The sequence below is a fragment of the Sceloporus undulatus genome, chromosome 2, assembly GCF_019175285.1.
Source record: "Sceloporus undulatus isolate JIND9_A2432 ecotype Alabama chromosome 2, SceUnd_v1.1, whole genome shotgun sequence".
NCBI lineage: Eukaryota > Metazoa > Chordata > Lepidosauria > Squamata > Phrynosomatidae > Sceloporus > Sceloporus undulatus.
The window spans coordinates 4,218,380-4,236,013 of NC_056523.1; the positions used below are offsets into that span (position 1 = coordinate 4,218,380).

At 41.0% G+C, this 17,634-nt stretch overlaps 1 protein-coding gene across 1 annotated transcript; it reads right to left on the reverse strand.

Moving 5' to 3' along the window:
- Positions 1–766: 766 nt before the first annotated feature.
- Positions 767–14,465, reverse strand: LOC121923136 (vomeronasal type-2 receptor 26-like). The gene is made up of 6 exons (XM_042453278.1): positions 14,461–14,465; positions 12,427–12,721; positions 9,461–9,679; positions 7,868–8,098; positions 4,335–4,461; positions 767–2,000 (listed from the first exon to the last, which is right to left on the reverse strand). Exons 1-6 carry the CDS (start codon positions 14,463–14,465, stop codon positions 1,075–1,077), a joined length of 1,803 nt encoding a protein of 600 aa, XP_042309212.1. The 3' UTR covers positions 767–1,074.
- Between the last annotated feature and the right edge of the window lie 3,169 nt (positions 14,466–17,634).

Consider the following 17,634-nt stretch of genomic DNA (forward strand, 5'->3'; position numbering starts at 1 on the left):
CCTTGGAGTGTAATGGAGTCTCCTTCCTTAGAGGTCTTTAAACAGAGGCTGGATGACCATCTGTCGGGGATGCTTTGATTGAGAGTTTCTGCATGGCAGGGGGTTGGACTGGATGACCCTCACGGTCTCTTCCAACTCTATGATTCTAGGATTCTGTAATCTGTGGTATATTTCTGGGTATTCGTATTCCAAACTGACTAGAACTCAGCAGGAACTATTCCCTCTCCTCTTTTTTTTTAATTTTTTAAAATTTATACACATACAAAAAAGAATATACAGCACATTAAACATATACACAACATCTGCCTACCTACCTTTCATACTGGCATTTCAATCTGTTCTAGTTACTACAGCCTCTTACATACTTCATATCAAATATCTCAATTTCATTTCTTTCCTTAACATTCCCATTCTCACATCTTCCTTTCTCCCATTCTTTACCATCTCTCCTATTCTCATTATAAACACATCTTCTATATTAAAACATTCTTCCTTCTCCTCTCTTCTCACCTTTCACCTCTTCTATACCTCATCCTTAGGTACTTAAAATATAGTCATGATTTCAATTCATACAGCTTACGATTATCCTTAATATCTAACAAATAGCTTTAAAATCCCTTTAATTAATCAAGGGTTTGGACCAGTTCAAAAGCTTAGTGGTTGCAATTTAACCCCATTTTTCTTTCACAATTCTTAATACTATGACCCATTATTTATTGAAATTTTTTAATGAATTATATTTGGTTAACTGTATCAATTTGCCCATTTCTATGCTGCCATATAATTTCAGTAACCATTTGGCATATATTTTGACTTCCATTTTTGTGCATATGCAAGTCTTGCTGTTGTAACCAAATAAAACAATATTTTACCAAAATCTTTCACTAGTTTTCCTTCAAACATGCCTAACAGATAAGATTCCAATATTTTAATGTTTAAAATGTTGCATATTGTATCATATACTCTTTTCCAGTACTTGTTGCATATTTACAAGTCCAGCAACAGGGGAAAAAGTTCCAGGTTTTTTGAGGAACCAACAGGAGCTATTCCATAAAATGACATCCTTGCTCTTTCCTAGTTCTTAGAACCAGGAATGCCTCCTTTGTTTTTTACCATGAGATGCACCTTTGTATTCAGATCAGGTCTGAGTATAATAATGTAGCATTTGGGGATGAAAATGCAGCCAAGTAGCCCAGCACTTGATGTCAAGATAGAGAAGATCTGCACGGCTACCATGTACTTCCCTTTGGTGCTCAGGTAGGTGGGAAGAAAGGTCACCCAGACACTGCAGAAGACCAGCATGCTGAAGGTGATTAGCTTGGCTTCATTGAAGGCCCCAGGCAGCTTTCTGGCCAGGAAAGCCACCACAAAACAGATGGCAGCCAAGAATCCCATGTAGCCAAGGGCAGTGTAGAACATGGCTGCAGACCCTTCATTGCATTGCTGCAAAATCTGTCCAGGCTGGGAGTGCATGTCAGAATCTGGGAATGGTGGAAAGAGCCACAGCCAGAATACACAGATGAGAATCTGAACACTGGAACAAGAAATGACAACAGTCTTTGCTAGACCTTTCCCCAAACAACTCCTCCTTTTTCCTCCTGGCTTCGTGGCCACAAAGGCCATCACTACGGTGATTGTTTTTGCAAGCACAGAGGAGATGGCAACAGAAAAGATAAGAGTGAAGGCAGTTTGTTGGAGAAGGCAAATGGTTTTCCTTGGCTGGCCAATGAAGAGGAAGGAGGATAAGAAGGAAAGCAGGAGGGAGATGATGAGTGTGTATGAGAGGTCCCTATTGTTGGCTTTGACAAGGGGAGTTTCTAGGAATTTAATGAAGATTCCTAACACAACAACAGAAATTAAGAAAAAGAAGACGGAAGACGAAGCCAAGATGATTCCCAAAGGTTCTTCATATGACAGGAAGATTATAACTTTGGGGACACATTGATCCCGGTCCTTGTTAGGGTGCTGATCTTCTGGACATCTGGTGCAAAAGTCTCCATCTACCAAGAAGGAGAATAAATTCAGAATTGCATCTGTAATTGTTTTTCTTCCCTTACCCAAATCATACCAGACCAATGGATATGGTACCAATAGGCTCTTTTCCTACTCCTTCCCCAATGGTTTCAACAATATCTGCTAGGAGGAGCCAAAAAACCCCAGGGAGGGCCTTAAGGCAGGGGTAGGCAATCTTTTTGAGCCAGGGGCCGGGTTGCTGTCCCTCAGGCAACTGGGGGGCCGAAGCCAAAAAATAAATAATTAAATATATTTTTTTAAAAAATTAAATATATAAATAAACCAGGACAAATGTAGGACAAAATTTTCAAATGGAAGACACTTTTTTAAAAAAAATGGAGGACATGCAAAAAAATTTGCTGATTTTTTAAAAAATGTTAATATAAATGCATGTTTCTGAGGCTTCTATAGACAATTGCCCCCCAAAGGCCCCGGCGGCAATCGGCGGCAGGACCGGGCTGGGGCCGGTCCCAAGGCCTCGCCGGTCCGCATCCGGTCCGCAGGCCGCAGGTTGCCTACCCCTGCCTTAAGGGAACCGTGAGGATGTAGCCTTACCATGGGTGCAAACCATACTGACACCTTTAGAGAACTTCTTGCATTTTAGACACCAGAAAAGATCTCTCTCCTGCTTCAGAAAGATGGTGTGGGGGGCAGAAGAAAGGATCTCAACAGCACCAGCATATGTACACTTTTTTATTATTGGCTTCCAGGACAACCAACAGCCTAAGGCCAAGTTAATGTAATGTGTTCTGAGCCTGTCTACATCTTACGTTTGGCATCTGAAACTCCAATTTTGGTGCACTACAACTAGAAGTAGAATAAGGGCCTGTTCAGAGGTAGCACAGCTCTTGTATAATACTGTCCCTGGGAATTATTATTATTATTATTATTATTATTATTATTATTATTATTATTATTATTATTATTTTATATAGCGCTGTAGATTTGCACAGCGCTGTACATAAAAACAACAAACATAAAAGAGTAAACCTGCCTATGGCGTACAATCTAAGAAATGATAGGATAATACAAATAAAACACATAGCAATACAGGAAATGGTTCAATAAAACAGGCAACAAAAAGAATATCAGATAGCAAGTGACAATCACGCAATGTCTGGTAACGCTTTTCTGAACAGGAGAAGATTTGCCCAATGTATTTTCTTCCTATTTTCAGATGGGGATGGGACAACTTCTTTACAGGGATAAGCACTATTTCTTGAACTGTTTTTATGTAGGTGAAGTTTTGTGGATGCTTTGTTTGATTGTTCTTGCAGTAATTAATTTTAAATTTCCAATATTTAGGGTATCCCTTGAAGTAAAATTAATGAAGAAAAACAGGATAAATTTAATAAATTAATAAATAAACTTTAAATTATATATATTAATAAAACTAATAAAATTGTTAATAAATGTGCACCCTCTCTCCCAAATATCCCACAAAGTCCTAAATTTAACTGCGCAACACACAGTTTCTTTATGTATGGTATTTGTGATGATTATACATAAATCCTATGTGGCCTCATTTGGCATATTTATTTATTAATTAAAAATATTTCTACACTGCCCTATGTCAGAAAGGTCTCAGGGCACCTTACAGGTCAAATTAAAACAAACAGAGTTAGGTCAGTTTAAAACAATGAAGATAATTGAAATATATAAAAAATATTAATAATGAGTTAAAAGAGTTTTAAAAGATTTGAGAAATTTAAAAATATGTACATTAGTGCTGGGAGAAATCAATGAGGTCCAACGTGAAAGGGATCTAGGAGTCCAAGTAGACCAGAAGTTGAACATGATTCAACAATGCAATGTGGCAGCTAAAAAGGCCAATGCAATTTTAGGCTGCATCAATAAAAGTATAGTGTCTAGATCAAGAGAAGTAATAGTGCCACTCTATTCTGCTCTGGTGAGGTCCCACCTGGAATATTGTGTCCATTGGAGAAGAGAAAGTTAAGAGCTGATATGATCTTCCAACTCTGTAATTCTATGATTCTATCCAAAGTCCTAGACAAACAGCCAAGTTTTTACTTGGCACCTAAATGAAATTAGTGCTGGCACCAATTGGGCTTGCAAGGGCCTTCACAGTCAGCGTACCATGGCTGAGAAGGCCCCCTTCTATGTCCTGGCACAGTGTTTTGATCTCACTGCTGGAATACAGAAGAGCTGCCCCAAGCAGACCTCATTCCTTGGGCAGACAAATATAAGAGCATATACTCACATAAGGAAACATCCATCTATTCCGTGTGTGTGTGTGTGTGTGTGTGTGTGAATCTTTGCCCTGTTTCTCAAGAGCTGCTCTTCCCTCTATGATTACCTACCTTCCTGAGTAGAAACTGTCCCTGGTGAACACTCCATACAGCTGTAGCAACAGAAGGGCTTCCCCTCCTGAATCAGCTTGACATATCCATAGTGACAACTTTTAGAACATCTTGAATGGGGTGGAACCTGTTCACACAAAAAAGGAACACAGGCCAGTGGCTTCCATGTCAGTGGCTCCACTTTTTGGATCTAAATTCAAAGCAGCTTTCTGTGGTGCTGAACACATTTTGGTGATAAGTTTTGGTAGCTTGTTTATATATTGGAACAAAATCCAGGGTAGGTTTATCTTTTTTAGTGACATGAAAGCCACTTAACATTACTGTGGCAGCTACTGGAGTTCGATGTATCAGAATTCAAAATTACCTTAGAGAATTGGGCCAAAGCTAAATAAGTGAATTTCAACAGGGAAAAAAATGCAAGGTTAGGCAGAAAAATAAATAAATACAACAGAGAGATAGAGGATGACTGACACTGGCTTGACAACAGTACATATGAAAGGGACTCTTAGTAGACCACAAGCTGAACATGAACCTATAGTGTGATGCAGTAGCTTATAAAGCCAATGCAATTCTAGACTGCCTCAATAGGAATATAGTACCTCGACTGAGGGAAGTAAAAGTACCACTCTATTCTGCTTGGGTCAGACCTCACCTGGAATATTGTGTTGTTCTGGGCACCACAATTCAAGATGGATATTGACAAACTGGAGGATGTCCAGAAGAGGATGACCAAAATGGTGAAAGGTCTGGAAACTATGCCCTATGAGGAGTAGCTAAGGAAGCTGGGTATGTTTAACCTTGAGAAAAGAAGGATTAAGGGGTAACATGATAGCCATGTTTAAATATTTGAAAGGATGACATACTGAGGATGGCAGAAGCTTGTTTCTGCCGCTCCAGAAACTAGGGCATGGAATAATGGATTCAAACTACAGGAAAAGAGATTCCACCTAATCATTAAGAAGAACTTCTGGATGGTAAGAGCTGTTTGACAGTGGAATATGCTGCTTTGGAGCATGGGAGTCTCTCTCTTTGGAGGTTTTTAAACAGAGGCTGGATGGCCATCTATTGGGATTGTTTTATTATGTATCTCTACATAGCAGGAGGCTGGACTGCATGACTCTTGTTGTTTCTTCCAGCTCTATGGTTGTATTATTTTTGCTAAGAGTCTCACAAACCTGGAGGGCTCCAAACTTACTTATGTGAGGGAGAGAGACCGTATTCTTGACAGAAGAGTTCATCAAGTGCTGGTACTAATATCCTGATTATTATATACAGAACAAGACAAATAGTACATGAACCGAACAGTGGCAAAGGAAAAAACTTAAATAAGTAGATAGGGAAGAGAACATATGGTCTTAGATATCTCTACACTAATACACAGAACATGGGAAATCCGATGAACTCGAACTCAACACAGTAAAGCATATATGATATAATAGGTATCACTAAAATCTGTTGGGATGAGTGTCATGACTGGAATGTAGAGGGGTAGAAACTATTTCAGAGAAATAGACCAGACAGAAAAGGGGGGAGGAGTAGCATTGTATATCAAGCATGTTTACATCTGTGAGGAGATCCATGACTTAAATGTTGGAAGCCAGGTTGAGAGCATCGGGCAAAAATTAAGCTGGAGAGAAACAACAGGGATGTCATTGTGGAGGTCTACAATAGACCCTCAAGTGAGACTGAAGATGCCTTCCTGGAACAGATGACTACACATTGAGAAAGGAGAGATATTTTAGTAAGGAAAAATTTCATGTGTCTTCATATTATGGGGGAGTCAAGCTCTACCAAGAATATAAGATCCAACAAATTCCTCACTTGTCTTGCAGACAATTACATTGTCCAGAAGGTGGAAGAGGCAACAAGGTGGTCAGCTATTTTAGATCTGATCCTAACCAACAGGGATGACCTGGTTAATGGGTGGAAGTAGTGGGGTCCTTCCACAAGAGTGACCATATCCTCTTGGAGTTTGCTATACAGTGGAAAGGGGAAGCCAAGCTTAGTCCCATTCTAGACTTTAAGAAAGCTGATTTCAGCAAACGTAGCAAGCTATAGGATGTGATCCTATGGTTGGATACTAAACAAGAAGCTAGTTCATGATGGATTAGAGTTTCTTCAAAGTGAGATGCTGAAGACACAATTTCAAACACTTCCAGTGAGGAGAAATGGGAGGTGTATAAAGAAACCAGGGTGGGTTCTAAAGAATTTTCCACTGACCTAAGATTTAAAAGGGATGTGTACAAGAAATGGAAAAAGGGAAACATCATGTTTGAAAGACAAATGGCTGGCATGTGTAGGGCAAAAGCTAAAACACAGAATGAGTTCAGGCTTCCTAGAGAGGTTAAAAACAATGAAAAGAGTTTTTGGGTTTTGGTTTTGTTCTTGTTGCTGTTGTATCCATAGCAAAAGAAAGAACAAGGAAGCGGTAGGTCTGTGGTGTGGAGAAGATGTTTAAATACTAATAGGGGAAAGAAAAATCAGAACTGCTCAACACCTTCTTTGTCTTGGTCTTCTCCCATAAGGAAAGCAGGGCCCAATCTGGGGAAACTAGGTTTGTTGTTGTTGTTGTTTAAATAGAATTACAAGCTTGCTGGATGAAGTGAATGAACCTGTCATTGCGTTTTCATGGCAAGATTTGTTCAAAGAGAGTTTGCCATTGACTTCTTTTGAGGCTGAGAGGCTGTGACTTGAACAAGTTAATCCAGTAGATTTCTAAGGGTGAGTGTGGTTTGAACCTTGGTCTCTTGGTGTTCAAACCACAACACCATACCAGGTCCCTAAAAGTGACATATGGCAAGACTCTCCTAGACTTTTTATGACAAAATGTATTCAGAAGATGTTTGCCATTGCTTTTCTCTGTGGCAGACAGTGTGACCTGACCAAGATCATGCTGTGTATTTCCATAGCTGAGCAGGAATCCAAACACTGGTCTCCAAAACTCTTAGTTCAGTACACAGACACCTACACCATACTAGCTCTCATTTATGTCTATGGTACTGCCAGGAATTCCATCTGCACCTTGTCTGCCATACTAGGTTAGGAAATTGGCATAATGGGTCACATGCTGTAGAAAAAACATTGCTGAGACATCAGTGCCAGTTGTTGTTAATGTTGTTGTTGTGTGCCATCAAGTTGTTTCTGATGTATGGCAACATGGGTGCTGAGAGAATAATGAAAGGGAGGCAAACTTGAGTCAAGATTGTTCAAGGCCATTTCTGCGGGAAAATCTAGCTGCAACAACTAGAAATGGGTGGTATGGGAAAGAGAGGGACTAAATGTGTATATAAAACATAATGAATGAGTACTGAGCCCTCAGTGAACTGTGCACATTTTAATTAGGCATTGCTAGTGCTTGCTATGCAGTTCAGACAATGAAAGGCTCTGGTCTGAATGTGTAGTTTTTAATAAAGGTTTTTTTTTTTTTAGTTTTAACTAATGAAGATTGGATTTCTGAACTTGGTATCCTGATGGTTGTGACAGGTACAGAGTGAGACAAGAGAATAAAAGAAAAACAAAGGTATCCTGCTTACCTGGTTAGGCCATGTGGACCATACAGTGGCCTCCTGGTCTATTGTGAACATTATTTCTTGAGAAGTTTGTCTCTGTACACGTCCAATTTTCCTAAGTGCAAGGGACTGATTGGGTAATGTCAGCAAATGCACAATGTCAAAGTTAGCTGTCACCAGGTTCCCGTTCTTATCCAGGTACACCCCATCCATGGAACTGTTGTAAAGCAGGGTCTTTCTTAGGAAAGGGTAAAGCTAGAGTGACAGAGAAGAGAGAATAATTTAGAAACATAAAAGTAACCGGGTTGGATATCTTTCTGACACTCTCATCTCATAAAGGCCCAGATGGAGTGGCCTTGTGCGGTACTGTTTGTGCCAGGACTGTGGCAACCATAAGTGCCTGGTCACAATCTGGGTTGCTCCTGCACTCCTGAACTGGGCCACTGGAAGGGAGAATCTGACCCTTCTTGGCCCAGTTCTTCTTTGATGGTGTGGTGTCCGCATGACTTCAGGACATGTTTGGAGCATGTGTCATATAAATGCCATGCCTCCAATGCAGCCTGAAGCTGCTTCATTTTGCCCATGTGTTTTGGTCTTTAGATGATTATTTTCTTCCAGGCTTATAATGATAATGATTTTTTTTAAAGTATATTTAGATTGGTCTTAAGGATTATATCAACTAAAGATGATGAGACCCCTTCCCATATCTCTATGAAGAATTACTCAGAGGCCATCTGAGGAGGGCAGGGAACTATCCACATATGCACCCTTGCAAAATTGATTTTCTTCAGAGAGACTTTTGGGTGCATTGGTAAGAGCGGTGGTTTAGACCTGGTCAGACCTTGGCTCAAATCTGCATTAAGCCAGACAACTCAGGAATCCTGATGATGTCTTATGCATGTGTAAGCTCTCCTGCCTAAGTGGTTGAGTATTTTTATCCAACACACCATGTCTGCATTCAGTTCACAGTAATGGAAGCAGAGATGTTCATTTTCATACTGCTGTATCTAAAAATGCACATTGAATTGTGTGTCCACTTGTTGATTTCACTGAAAATTCCATTTCACATTTTTCTGATTTTCCAATATTGTTTTCATTTGTTTTAATGTTTGTATTTTGTAGATTTTTAACATTTTTTTAATCCTTGTAACCTGCTCCAAATCCTAATTTGGCAAAATGGTAAGATAGAAATTTTTCACCACCACTACCACCACCATCATCTGGTTGTGCACCAAGTTGTTCATTTGGTTGTGCAATGTTGGTGCTCAACACAGAGGATGGGCAGAATATGCCAACCCTAAGAATAAAGATGATGCAGATATATTTGGAACATGTTCAAGACATGCAGAGTTTTATTCCATCTGTCAATATCAGTTATTCACACAGCCAACAATGTGATTCTTTCAGGAATACTCAACAACATGCCCGAGACTGATTTGGTTTTTGCAGGCTTTGGTGCAGCGCCCACCTCAAATTTAATAGGATGCATTTGAAATTCATGTGAATAACACAGATTCAACCCACATTCTATCAGGATTATTTGCACTATTTGAATAACTTCTTAGCCCTGATGAAATATTCAGTCTCCCTCTCCCTGCCCCCTTTCCAAGAGAATACCTGCCAGGGCTGAACCTTTTGGAAGTCCAAGATGTTTCTAGCCATCATTGTAATCCATTTGGATCTGGATGAGTGGGCGGCATTTAAAGCCTGTGCCACAGCATGAATGAGGTTGTAAAAACTGTAGGTGTCCGGGAAATCATTTCCTCCAACCACATCCCGAGAGAAGGTCTTCTCATTCTCTGTGCATATCATCCATTTCTTCACAGACAGCCCATGCTTTGGATGAAAACATAGAAAGGCTTTCTTCATAAATTCTGGTTGAAAATGTGTATCTCTTATTCCATCTTTGGCCTCTTTTAAGAAGGCAAAGCTCGCATGGGCCTGTGGAAGTTCAGATATCTTGTAGAATACTTCCTGGTCAACATCCTGTAAAGCAGTTGTGACCCAAATTTTCCCTGCTGTTTGGTGCTTCCACTTTGCAGCATGTTTCAGGAGCAATGCTAGGACAAACATGGATTCAGAGTCCCCAGAAAAAACAACAACAGAAAGCTGTTTCTGTTTAAGGAATAGCCTCATGGGTGTAACCCTCTTGGGCCAAATCAAAATTGGGGAAAGTATCTGGATTTTTTCTGTAAATGCAATGCAAATACCATTCCTGTTCAGCACTGGTGTTATAGTTCTTACAAATTTCTCTCCATTCTCATTGTTTAAAGCAATAAGTCCAATCCATGTCCATTCAAAATGCAGGAGAAGTTTTGCAATGCCCAGATAGATGGATGTTGTTCTTGGGATCATCTGGTAGACCAAAGGGAACTGAGCTTTTTTGTCAAGAGCAAGAGAAGCAAAATTATAACTGACCTAGCCAAGGGAAAAAAAGATGGTAGAATTGTTTCAGAATGTAGTCCAGGTATTTAGTTCTTGACCACCTGAAAGACTATGGGGCTAAAGAAACCGCCCCTTTGAAGTGGTGTCCCACACCTTTCCTTGCCCGACCAGGGCCACAGCAACTACACACCAAAGCCCCAATTTGGCAGTTTGCCAGGGCTAAAAAGAATGGCAAAATGCTGCTTCCTTTAGTGCAGCAGCAGCTTTTTGGTGCTCCTTTGGCGTAGGGTGTTTAAACATTGCACCAAAGAAGCATTGTGACATCCACCACTATGTGGTTGGGTGCACAGTGTGATGCTGGTGTCAGGGCAGCATCAGGGCATGTGGTGTGCGGATGCCATGCCCCCACTCTGCCCTGAGGCCGGTGTTAAACGCTGGTCTGTTCAGCCCCTATATCTCCCCATATGAGCCTGACTGCTTTTTTCCATCACAGGCAGATTAAGACTTTTTATATTTTATTTTATTTTTGCAGGCATTTGAAGATGGTTCAAGGGGACAGGATCTTGCAGAACTATGTTGTACCCATTTATTTGTGTTCTGTTTATTTGTTATTTAAATTGTTATGGCCAGAATCTATGTCAGCTACTAAGGTCTAAAACACACTGCAGCATAATATAATTTGAGACTGCTTTAACTGTCTTGCTCAATGCCAGGGAATCCTGAGAACTAGTTTATTGTGGCCCCAGAGCTCTCTGACAGAGAAGGCTAAATGTCCCACAAAACTACAGTTCCCAGCATTCCCTAGTATTGAGCCAGGGCATTTAAAGAGGTCTCAAACTGGATTATTTCTGCAGTTTGCTTTGGACCTTAGTTAACTAAGGCGGGGTACAAACCGCCGCTTTGCGGCGCTCCCCCGCCGCCGCCATTTGCTCCGTGCGGGAGCCGCAGCAGCCAAACCGCGCGACTCCCGTGCGGAGCAAAAAAGAAGCTCCATTTTGGAGCTTCTTTCTGCGGCGCATCTATGATGTCGCGAGGCGCCTGGCGCGGACTCGCGATGTCATAGGCGCCGCGACACGTCTGGACGCTGTGCGTCCAGTACGTAAAGATGGCGGCGCCCATGTAGAAGGGGCGCCGCCATCTTGTACGTATAGGATACGTACTAGGGTTAGGGGGGTGCGGAAGCACCGCCCCTTCCTAACCCTAGTACGTATCCTATACGTACTAAATGGTGGTGTGTATCCCGCCTAAGGCCCCAAACAGATGAGTAAAATAAGTTTACTACTGGCTGGTTTCGAGGCCTGACATTTAGATAATGCATGTCTCAAACCCAGTCAGAAACGGCACTGAAGCCACACTCTGGGGCTAAAAGTCAAACCGAATTTTCTACTCTTTCCCAGAAAGTGTGCACCTTCACTGGTACATAAAAATGCCCTGACACCAGAGTGGGTCTAAAGGAGCACTCTTTCCCTTGATTGTGCATATAAGAGCCCCATTACAGGAGCACATTAAGAAAGGGTGGAGCTGCTGAACCTAAGCAGTGGGGGTGGCAATGCCCACAAGTGAAAGTGTGACATCTCTAATGGAGGTAATGACAACATACACAAACCAGACAGTCCAAGAGAAGGCATGGGGTGAAGGGGGTTGAAGGAGGCATGAGGGGGGCATGACTGGAGGCTTGCATGTGTGACTGTGTGGCTGATCAAAGCAGGATGGCCATCCAATAGGATAGCATCTAGAGGAGGAGGTCATGGGTGGTGGTGTGTTAGTGTGACATCATTTCAATCTACCTGAACATACAGTAGAATATGGGATTTAGAAATAGCAGTTCTTGAACAACCACAACAACAACAAAATCAAAGGAAGACAACAGAAGAAATTTCAATCCATTAGGAGAGGTATGAACAGTGATAAACATATTATGGCACACTATATATATTATTATATAAGATCTCACAACTGTACATATAATTAAAGAAATCTACACGCATCAATATGTCAATTGACACACATCTATTTTTCCTTTTCTTGTTGATGACTAATGTGGCTCTGTCTTTAAAAGCTTGGTGGATTGTTGTGAGAATACAATGAGGAGGAGGATAGAGTACCGGGGACATTACCTTGAGCTCACTGGACTACCAGTATAATATAACTGCAACAAAGAAATAAATAACTTATCTCCCCCTCCCACCCATTTTTACCTGTGGTACTTTGTAGATGTTCAACATGGTTGAAATTTGGATAGTGTTCTGAGAGTCAGCTCCTTCAAGTACAGTCAAGAGATTATCCTGTTTTCCACATTGGTAGTTTGGAACATTTGACTGCCCAGTAGAAAGCAGGTCTAATAAGATATCAGATGTCATTCTGGCATTGAAATAATTCTCATAGATGTTGTAACCCAAGGTGATGTTTGGTAAAAGCCTGGAGTTCTGGTTGACCCTCCAAATGGCAAACAGGAAGGGCAGGATGTGCTGATGGGACTTCTTGTCTCTTATTCTGTAATGGAAGATATGGATAAGAGGACCAAGTGAGCATCTCTTATTCAGTGTAGCAAATTCTAGATGACAATCATGGTAAGGTGGGATCTTGGTGCAAGGTGAATGAATAGCAATGTGACACTTGAAAACATACAGCAGTACTGGGGGGAAAAAGAACATAGATCATTTCTACCAAATGTTTAGGAGGTTCATGATGTGACTGAGGGTGGGGTAGCCTTGGTGGGATTTGCTACTAAAAAGCACAGGGAGGACTTAGAATTTTAGAATCATAGAGTTGGAAGAGACCCCAAGGGCCATCCAGTCCAACCCGATTCTGTCATGCAGGAACTCTCAATCAAAGCACCCCCGAGAGATGGCCATCCAGCCTCTGTTTAAAGACCTCCAAAGAAGGAAACTCCACCACCCTCCAAGGGAGTGTGTTCTACTTGTTGTGGTTGCTCCTGTGTTATGTTTCTTGTGTTCAGCCTCTACATTTGCCACAAATAAAATAATGTATTATTAATTGATTTTAATGTATTTATAGCCTGCCTTTCTCTTAATATGGGAAGGAGCTTATAACAAGACAGCTTACAACGGTTTCCAACAAGGCTAACATAAAATAGCTTACAACAAGGCTAAAACAAATGATAAAATGATGGCTGGAAACCAATATATATGAGGAATAACACAGGACATTTCATTAGGAGCTGCTTGTTCACTGACAGTGTGACAAGCAATTTGTTGTTGTTAGCTGCCCTAGACACATGGAAACCCTGTGGATGAAACATCTCCAAGATCCTCCATCCTCAACTGCTCTGCTCAGGTCCTGAAATTTCCTTCTCCACAAAATTATTAAAGGTACTGCAGCCTGTGAGGGTTGTTAACTGACCCATCACTGCCACCAGATATGAGGACCTCCTCTTGTCCCACTGCTATGGCATTGAATGTGGGGACCTTTTAGATGCCCTCATGGTTCATGGTGTGAGATTTTATTAATCTAGTCCCACTACTGGAGACCATCAACCTTGAATAATTGCTGCCATCACAGACAACATGTGTTGTCAAACATTCCAATAACCCTTAAGTAGCATTCACAGCGGCAAAAATATATAACATAAAAATATTTATTTAACAGAAGTTGAACATAAAGGTAAATATTATGTCTGGAATGCTGTTTTGTCTACTTAGTTAACCTCTCCTGGCCATGCCATCCTCCCACAAACCTGATGGAAATATCATTCACTTGTGCTCTGATTGCTGGCAGAATAGACTTCCTTCTCCCCATTCAACTGAAAAGTCTCTCTCTCTCTCTCTCTCTCTCTCTCTCTCTCTGTGTGTGTGTGTGTGTTAACAATTGTAGTAACCATGTCACAATTGTGGCTAAGCATTGATCATGGATACAAAACATCTACCTTGATTAACTCATCTGTAACTGTTTCGTATTTACAATTGCTACAAGAGAGGTTGCTTAGTTAAACACTTTTAACTAAGCAGCTGATACAGAATTCCAGCCTACATCTAAATCCTGACTCACCCTAATAAACTAACTCACACCTCTCACTCTCACTGTCTTCTCTTACTCTCAGTCCTAACTTGAGTTTAACTAATCTCTAACCCTGACTAACTCTCTTCATGTCTCTCTCCCATATTCCTGACTGCCAAACCCACCAGCCTTTTAGAATTCCATTCAGCCACTCAGCCAATTGCCAGATGCTCCCAGCATTCCATGCTCTTGCCCCCTCCCAAAAGACCACTTACTTCATTACTGTTACTATACATTGCATACATATACATACACACCTTACCTTAATTTCTCTAATTAACAACTATAGTTGTCCCTCTGTGCAGACTTCAAGTCTGCATCCCTTGATTATGTGTGAGGGGCAAATGGAGGGACATAAAATAAGGTGCGTGCCCATGGGGGTCAACAGGGGCACACCACCATTAAGCCAATGAGGCTTGAATATTAGCAGATTTCCATTTTCACTGGGGGGGGGACAGAATGGATCATCATGAAAACAGAGAGGCGACTGTAGATTTCTAGCAAATGTCCATAACATCACATGGACCCCTGGCAGCACTTATCTCTCAGCCAGGGACAGTTGGAATATATAAAATCAGAATCATTGGGAATGACAAATCCATAAAGAATGAGATTACGTACGGGAGAAGCCCATTCGAGGGAGGTTTGTTAAAATGATGAGGTGCAAATAGAGCATTTTTGGCAGATATGATTCCACTAATGAGGTAGTCTCCTGATCTGTAATAATTAAATGCCTCCACTATTACTTCACTGCCTATTAAACCTAATGAACATTTGGCCATTGGCCTCCCACAGTCTTCATGGAGGAGGAAGAGCAGCACTAGAAGCTGGATGCTCCTTCTACCTTTGCCTCCTTTGAGACTTTTCTCCATGACATGGGTACTTCCAAGGGAAATAAATGAAGATAAATCAGAGCTGTTTTACAAGACCAAGGCTGTAGTGACTTTACTCACAGATGGAATCCAGCCATGGCTTCCAGTCCACAAAGACATTGTCCTCTCTGTTTTTCCTATCTATGTGTTGGCACAAGATCTCACTGGCACAAGAGTTATTTATGTCCCTGGTAGCTTCAGAAACAAGAAGTTACACCATGTTGCTTTTGATTGCAAGGTTTATGTTATTAGTCTCAGAGGTGACCTTCTGAAACAATCTCTAGAGATTTGAGAAGAGGAGGAATAGCTAAATCACCACAATTTTGATAATGATATGATGAGTAACCATCTTTGAAACCATCTGGCATGCCTTCACAGCTCTCCAAGAAGTTTATCAGACAAGGGAAATTGAAAGTATAATCCAATGGCAATCTGAACGCAGTCATGAGGTTTAACATTATTGCATGATAGACTACCACACGTAATTTCGGGCAATGACAAGCTATTTTTGGGCAATGGGAAGTCTGTTGGAACACAATTCGAATTCATGTAAATTCGCTGAACTAGCAAATTCATGTGAATGTGCCCCACTTTCTTTTCATAAGAAATTAAGAGAAATTTATCCCATGTGATAAAATCCCAAGTGGATGCACAGAGCCAAAGAAAACATTTGTGTCTGTTTTTCAGTACTTCTGATGTTGTATTCTGGTGTGTGTGTGTGTGCGTGCCTTCACATCACCTGTTGACTTATGACAGCATCATGAATTTCATAGGGTTTTCAAAGCAGGGATACTGCCTAGCAACAGGGTAGTTCAAAGAAATTTGCCTGACCTTGCATCTACTCTCTATTTAAGAGGGCTATCCCATTAAGACTGATTGGAGCCAGTGGCAATAATCTTTGAGAACTCCTGGAAAACAGGAGAAGTCCCAGCAGACTGGCGGAGGGCAAATGTTGTCCCCACCTTCAAAAAAGGGGAAAAAAAGAGGACCCCAACAATCATCATCATCCAGTTAGTCTGACATCTATACTAGGAAAGATTCTGGAGCAGATCATTAAACAGAGAGTTTGTGAACATCTAGAAAGCAATGCCATAATCACAGAAAGTCAACATGGGTTTCAGAGAATGAAGTCATGCCAGACAAATCTGATCTCTCTCTTTGATAAAATTACCAGCTTGGTAGATGAAGGGAATGCTGTGGATATAGTATATCTTGATTTCAGTAAGGCCTTTGACAAGGTTTCCCATGACATTCTTGCAAACAAGCTTGTAAAATGTGGGCTAGACAAGGAGAAAAGGAGGGTGACTAAATGGTGAAGGGTCTGGAAACCATGCCCTGGATGCAGGTTACAAGAAAAGAAATTCCAGCTCAACATTAGGAGGAACGTCCTGACAGTAAGGGCTTTTCGACAGTGGAACACACTCCCTTGGAGTGTAGTGGAGTCTCCTTCCTTGGAGATCTTTAAGCAGAGGCTGGATGGCCATCTGTTGGGGATGCTTTGATTGAGAGTTCCTGCAGGGCATGACTCAATTGCCCTTTTGGTCTCTTCCAACTCTTTGATTCTATGATCTATGATTGCCTTCCCCCGAGTCTAAGTTTGACTTGCCCAAGGTTACCCACTGGGTTTCATGGCTGAGCTGGAAACCGAACCCTCATCTCCAGAGTTGTAGCCCAGCACTCAACAACTTCATCTTGCTCCCTCCTAACAGAAGCATACCCATACAAAATTATTAGAGCATGATGTTCAAGAACACACCACACATTTATATTGAATTATGTTAGATAAGGAAACCTTTTATTCAGGTGGGACCTAGCATTTACAGAGATTATAACTAATGTATTTGTATAAACTTGGGTTTTTGAAACATGTTTAAGAAATGTTTACAGAAATAAGCAGGCACCACTCAGACTGGACATGATCAGGAATCTGAAGATCTCACTTATTTTACAAGAAAAAATAGGCCAAACTAATGCATCATACTATAAATATAAAAGCTTCCAAAATATTTTATGTTTTACCTCTGAACCAACCAAAATATTCCTGGTGCAAAAACATGGAGACTTCTTGAGGAATCCATTTGCCTACAAAGAGGTCTGTAGTCTCATAGGAATGGAGACTGATTGGATTGCAAAAGAGGAGTCCTTATTGATATGCAAATGGACTTTACATTTCCTGGACTTTGAAAATCTCCCTATTGCCACATGGCCAGAGGAGGAGAGGCCGGCCTGGTAAAGATACCCTCCCCATATCATCTTAACTAAGGAAAGAAGCAACAAAATGCAGGCATCTTACTAACATCTCTAATTTTCTCCTGTTTGCTATGTAATATCTTGCCTGATGAAGAAGCCAGTGGAGTTTCAAAAGCTTGCAACAAGTATATTGTGCATTTCGTTGGCCAATAAAGGTATCATTGTTTGGTGGATTTTTGTTTGCATTTACTAAATGGCCAACACAGCTATCCCTGCATGTTTCTTACGAATAATGCTGGTTTGTTTGTTTTACCATTTTCTATATGA